Source organism: Coregonus clupeaformis, unplaced genomic scaffold (assembly GCF_020615455.1).
Source record: "Coregonus clupeaformis isolate EN_2021a unplaced genomic scaffold, ASM2061545v1 scaf0298, whole genome shotgun sequence".
In the NCBI taxonomy this organism is placed as follows: domain Eukaryota; kingdom Metazoa; phylum Chordata; class Actinopteri; order Salmoniformes; family Salmonidae; genus Coregonus; species Coregonus clupeaformis.
Window position 1 is genome coordinate 292,508 of NW_025533753.1, and position 7,015 is coordinate 299,522.

General features: G+C 37.1%; 1 protein-coding gene across 1 annotated transcript; it reads right to left on the bottom strand.

Annotated features, from left to right (window-relative positions):
- Positions 1–5,414: 5,414 nt before the first annotated feature.
- Positions 5,415–6,356, bottom strand: LOC123484393 (olfactory receptor 4E1-like). The gene has a single exon (XM_045214722.1). It carries the CDS (start codon positions 6,354–6,356, stop codon positions 5,415–5,417), a length of 942 nt encoding a protein of 313 aa, XP_045070657.1.
- Positions 6,357–7,015: the final 659 nt, after the last annotated feature.

A 7,015-nucleotide genomic window follows, 5' to 3' on the forward strand; every position in this document is an offset into this window, starting at 1 on the left:
CCGCCAGGGACTCAAATCCTGCAGTGCGAGACGTGTCCCCCTGCTTAAGCCAGTACATGTCCAGGCCCGTCTGAAGTTTTCTAGAGTGCATTTGGATGATTCAGAAGAGGATTGGGAGAATGTCAAATGGTTAGATGAAACCAAAATATAACTTTTTGGTAAAAACTCAACTCTTCGTGTTTGGAGGACAAAGAATGCTGAGTTGCATCCAAAGAACACCATACCTACTGTGAAGCATGGGGGTGGAAACATCATGCTTTGGGGCTGTGGAACCAGGACGACTGATCCGTGTAAAGGAAAGAATGAATGGGGCCATGTATCATGAGATTTTGAGTGAAATCCTCCTTCCATCAGCAAGGGCATTGAAGATGAAACGTGGCTGGGTCTTTCAGCATGACAATGATCCCAAACACACCGCCCGGGCAACGAAGGAGTGGCTTCGTAAGAAGCATTTCAAGGTCCTGGAGTGGCCTAGCCAGTCTCCAGATCTCAACCCCATAGAAAATCTTTGGAGGGAGTTGAAAGTCCGTGTTGCCCAGCGACAGCCCCAAAACATCACTGCTCTAGAGGAGATCTGCATGGAGGAATGGGCCAAAATACCAGCAACAGTGTGTGAAAACCTTGTGAAGACTTACAGAAAACATTTGACCTGTGTCATTGCCAACAAAGGGTATATAACAAAGTATTGAGAAACTTTTGTTATTGACCATATACTTATTTTCCACCATAATTTCCAAAACAATTCATAGAAAATCCTACAATGTGATTTTCTGGATATTTTTTTCTCATTTTGTCTGTCATAGTTGACGTGTACCTATGATGAAAATTACAGGCCTCTCACATTTTTTTAAGTGGGAGAACTTGCACAATTGGTGGCTGACTAAATACTTTTTTCCACCACTGTATGTAGATACTATATTTCCCTTAGAGTGATACTGAATGTAAAAAATGGCACAATTTACCCCACTCTCCCCCACATACATAAAGTAGGTCTATATGCCACACACTGGCCAAGAGGGGCTGTGAATAAACTCAGTTCACTACCATAGAAATTCGAGACCACTCTAGGTTTACACCAAGAGCATAGGGAGCTCTGAATAGCAGTTCTACCATAGGCAACACACGTTCTTTGAGAATGGGCTTGAGTGGAAATTCATGAAAGGAAAATCAGAGGCAGGTAAAGGTTCACAAGTATATACTCAGAGGACCGTTATTAGCATGTTTTAACCACTCCTATGTAAATGGTAGATTATCAGACACTCAAGAAGAAGGTCTGATCTCATTATTACTGAAACAGGATAAAATATAAAGATCCAGTCGATTAAAAAAAATTGGAGGCACCTTACATTTCAGTGTTGTGATGCAAAAATTCTAGCAAAATGTATAGCGCATAGAATTAAAAAGGTATTGTCGAACATTATTCATTCTAATCAGATAGGTTTTTTACATGGACGATACATTGGAGATAATATAAGGCAAGTATTGGAAACAATAGAACACTATGAAAAATCTGGTAAACCAGGCCTGCTATTCATAGCAGACTTTGAAAAGGAATTTGATAAAGTATGACTGGGGTTTATATATATATGCCTGGAGCATTTCAATTTTGGAGAATCTCTTATAAATTGGGTTAAAATCATGTATAGTAACCCTAGGTGTAAAATAGTATATAATGGCTATTTCTCTAAAAAAAATTAACTGTCAAGAGGAGTGAAACAAGGTTGTCCACTATTGGCATATCTATTTATTATGGCCATCGTGATGTTAGCTATTAAAATGAGATCCAACAATAATATCAAGGGATTAGAAATCCAGTGCTTAAAAACAAAGGTGTCATTGTACGCTGATGATTCATGTTTTCTTTTAAATCCACAACTTGAATCCCTCCACAGCCTTATAGAGGATCTAGATACATTTTCGAACCTCTCTGGATTACAACCAAATTATGATAAATATACTATATTACGTATTGTATCACAAAAAAATAAAAAATGTACATTACCTTGTAGTTTACCAATAAAATGGTCTGATGGTGATGTGGATATACTCGGAATACATATCCCAAATGAAATAAATGATCTCACTCCAATACATTTTAATAGACAGTTAGCAAAAATAGATAAGATCTTGCTACCATGGAAAGGTCATTACCTGTCAATTTGTGGAAAAATCACCCTGATTAACTCTTTAGTATTATCCCAGTTTACTTATTTGCTTATGGTCTTGCCTACGCCTAGCGAACAGTTTTTTAAAATTATATGAGAAAAAAATATTCAATTTTATTTGGAACGGCAAGCCAGACAAAATTAAACGGGCCTATTTATATAATGAATATGAATTCAGAGGACAGAAATTATTAAATATTAAAGCATTAGACCTATCACTAAAAGCTTCAGTCATACAAAAGTTATACTTAAATCCGAACTGGTTCTCTAGCAAATTAGTAAAATTGTCTCACCCAATGTTCAAGAATTGCCTTTTCCCCTTCATTCAGATTACAACCTCTCACTTTCAGTTATTTGAAAAGGAAATCATCTCCCAAATATCACTATTTCTAAAACAAGCCAATTTCAATGTAATCCTCCAGAAACAAAAGAACAAATAATGCAACAAATATTGTGGTTAAACTCAAATATACTAATTGATAAAAAAACATTATACAAAATAAATAAAAATAAAAAGTATAATCTTCATAAATGATATCATAGGTAGGACTGGTGGAGTTATGTCGCACATGCAGCCAACAAAAACATATGGAAATGTCTGCTCTACAAAAAATTACAACCAAATAATTGCAGCATTAGAGCAAAAAAGGGGGAAAAAGTAAGGAACTGGTCTGTCGGCCCTGCATTAAAGAACATAATTGGTTAAAGAAAATTGTGATAAATAAAAAAGTATACCAGTTTCATTTAAGGACCAAAGGATTGACAGCCGTCCCATATACATTGCAAAATAGTTGGGAAGAGATTTTTGACGTACCGATTCCATGGCATAGTGTTTATGAACTGATACGCAAAACGACGTCGGATTCAAAACATAGAATTTTTCCATTTTAATTATTATATAAAATTCTTGCTACCAATAGAATGTTATTTAAATGGTGGATACAATCTTCCCTGCTCTGCAGATTTTGCTGCGAAGAGACAGAATCATTAGATCATTTGTTTTGGTACTGTCCATTTGTAGCTTGTTTTTGGACACAGGTCCAGGAATGGCTAAAGTATTGCAATATTTACCTGGAGCTAACTCTGCAGATAGAACTACTGGGTAATCTGAAAAGTCATAGTCAATCGATCAATAATATAATAATACTTTTAGCAAAAATATTTATTTTCAGTTTACAATCTGTAGAGACAATGAGAATGGAAAAGTTCAGAACTTTTGTAAAACATCACAGTACAGTTAAAAAATATATGGCAAATAAAAATCCAATATGGATGGTGTTAAGAGATAGATGGGTGGGGTTGAATGGAGTTGAAGGATGGGACTAATAACAACTAACAACAACTAATAATAAGAAGATAACTAATATAAAGCATACTGTGTCCATAATAAGTATATAGGTTACAGGTTGAGATCTTTTGTGAAAGAGCACAGTTAGAAAGATATGGCATATAGAAGCAAACCGGATGGACATCATGAAGATGATCGGAGAGGTTGAGGGTAGAGGAAGTTCAGGAGTAAAAAGAAACAAAATAGAATTATTGTGAAATTGACTGTGTCCATAAAATGTAGATAGTATGTATAAGCTGGAAGTAGAGGCCTAAGCATTTTTGTTCACTAGTTTACTCCAATTAGGGAAGGGGTGGTGGGGTTGGAAAGTAATCAAGGGAAATATATATTTTTAAAGGATATGTATATGTGTATGTATATGTGTATGTATATATATATATATATATGCGAGAGAAAAAAACATATGGGGGATTGGAAGTGATGCAGACAATTACATTGATGGACGTTACAATCTATCTGTAATATTAAAGCTGACCTACCCCCTTAAAAAAAAAGGTTCACAAGTTCATGTATTTATTTCCCAATTTTAGCTTCCATAAACCAAGTTAGCTTTTGCTTAGCAAACACAATGGAGGGAGGATAACACAAAACAATGAACACAATCAAACAAAAACAGGTTTCAGTGCAGGTGGAGGGAAAGAATCTCGGCATCAACCTTAACTCAAATCAGAATTTCATCCAAGTAATACTTCTCTTAGCAAAAACTAGGCTTAGCTCTGCCACAGCTTCAAACTAAAATGTATGCTTCAACAACGTATCTTCCCTCTCACCTGTACCTTCCCTGGGCGGTCGCATCTCAACCAAAAGTTATGAAGTCGATTGACCGCAATAACAATGGAAATACTGTACATGTCCTCAAAGATGGAAGTCAGGCGGGAGGATGCAAGATCAGGTGGGACCATTATAGGCAATGAGAGGGCAGATACGCGTGTGAACAATGGGCCATATAGATACAGTATATAGAACTAATCTTTGTATCTATGCCATTATAGTGTCTGTGACAGAATGGGCAGCACCATTGAGGCCATCTCTATTTTAAAGTGATACATTATTTTCCTTCTTCATTGCCTGATGGCTCCCAACTCATAGGAATCCCCACCCATTCAACTACCTTAAATGGTGGAAGCCCTCAATGGCAATGTCAAAATGGGTTATATCCATGATGAGTCCTCTATCAATCTCTATGAAAAGAGGCACAACTCTGATAAAGTAGGTTTTTTTTTCTTTTCTGAAATGCCACATGCGTCCAGTTACAGTATGTCAGTGCATTCGTAAAAACCTAACGATTGCAAAAATTATGTTAGATCAAATAAGCCTCAATTAGCAATTACATTATTTGTTGACCTAATTCGACAATCTCTCATTGACCTCCATACAAAAATTCCTCACTTTGTGGGATTATTTTGTGTGGACAGATTTTGGGCGGAGTAAAACCTCTCGCCCGCCACTTCCTCTCTGTAAAGGGGCATGGAACAACAGGGGAGCTAATCACAAATCTCAATTAATCAATTAGCAAGCACATGGGCTAAAGCTTGCAAAGTAATCAACGAGCATTTGTCTCACCTGTGACATATACACAGCTATTTTCACTTAATTGGTCAGGGGTAAGAAGATGACTTCATGAAGCCAAACGCTCAGTCATTAAAACAACAAATAAGTGGGCCAAAGTTATTACACATGACGTCCTTGAAAAAGTATTCTGATGACTGCCATTGATGGATGAAATGTCATGATTTTTATATTTCAATAAATAAAGTACCACGTTTTTAATTGTGAACAAGTTGCAGCTTTTCCTTCCTAATTTCCATTAAAAAGAACACATGCAAATGGTCTAGCTTTATGTAAAATAGATCAACAAGAAAGATATGTTGATACACACTGCAGTACATCACCACAATTAATTAGGTCAGGTCAGCAACTTTACGGTTAAACATCTGTCCAACTCGATTCCGAATCTGAGTGAGTTTCATCCCATATATTATAGGGTTCACTAGAGGAGGCACAATTAGGAACTCCACTGCCATGATATTCCTCAGGGCCAGCAGGCTGGTGTTGCTACCATAGCGAGCGTATATCACATCGAAGGTGATGGATATGGTGAAGTTAGTTAGGGTAATCAGATGAGGCAGACAGGTCTGCATGAACTTCTTCCTTTCCACCCGGGAACGCAAAGAGGCTTTGATGATGTTCACGTAAGAAATCAGGATGAGTATCGTTTGAGAGATGTGAGAAAAAGTGATAATGAAGCCGTAGAGGTTGTTCAGAGTGGTGTCAATGCATGAGAGCTTCACGACCGCCCAGTTTGAGCAGTAGAGTTTATCGATGTCGAGGCCACAGAGGGGTAACCTAGCTGTTATTCCTATCCCAATGCTACTTTCTAGCCATGAGAAAAGCCAAGTAAGAAGAAGCAGTGTCCACACTTTTCGAGTAGTCATGATAGAGTGGTATTGTAAAGGCTTGCAGATGGCAACATACCTGTCATATGCCATCACTGTCAAGCTGGTGAATTCACAGAAAACATAGGAGTAGATGACAAATATTTGGGTCATGCACCCAATGTATGTTATCACATGAGATTCAAATAAAAGGTCATAAAGTATCTTTGGGTAGAAAGCTGAAGCGCCACATATATCATTAATACACAGATTACAGAGGAATAAATACATAGGGTCATGCAACATTTTCTCCAGAAAAATGGTAACGATCAGTGTCAGATTCACAACAATGGTGAAGAGGTATAGGATGAGAGTAAATGAGAAGTAGATGTGTTTGTATGTCTGTGTCATGTTCAGTCCATGCAGCACAAACACTATCTCATGGGAGGAGTTGAACTCTATTGTCATTGACAGCAGGCACACACGACTAGTGTACACAGGACCTGAGAACGTTCAGTTTATCCAAGTTTTGTTGGTTGGTCTATATAAAAACAATTTGATGATATTCTAACAGTAACTGTCAACAATACAGCAGTCTGTCAGCCTCTCAACAATGATATCTCTCCTTCAAACAGTGTCATTGGCATTCAAAGGTTGAACATTATTTTGATTGCAGATCCCAAAACCACCTAGCTTCAGTACCCACCTAGAGTACAGTAAAATGCAGTGAGCATACAGTCCAGCATTCAACATATCACATTCTGGTGTGCATTAAGCATTATATATATTTCTTAATCTTCACAAATCTTAATTTAACTCAGTTATGGAGTAAACTTAAAAAATATTGAACTGATTTAGATGATTAATCAAACAAAGTAATTTCAAAGTCTTGAAAGTAAGTTTCCCTTGAAAGATAATAATTGATTATCATTCGAATGGTTGATGAATTATAAAAACAACAAATCAAGTTCTCCTTGAGTTCTTCTTGAAGATGATCATTGGTACGGTCTGTGTATTTGTATGTTCTCTGTATCTCTGTACTGAAGGCAAGAGCAGACCACCTCCACCTGCGCAGACCAGATCATACCTTGGTATGACACTTCATCACTCTCCGCACCACTCCTTTA

Excerpts from the sequence above, each read along its gene's own strand:
- LOC123484393 (XM_045214722.1), bottom strand. The coding sequence starts at position 6,356 with ATGACAATAGAGTTCAACTCCTCCCATGAGATAGTGTTTGTGCTGCAT.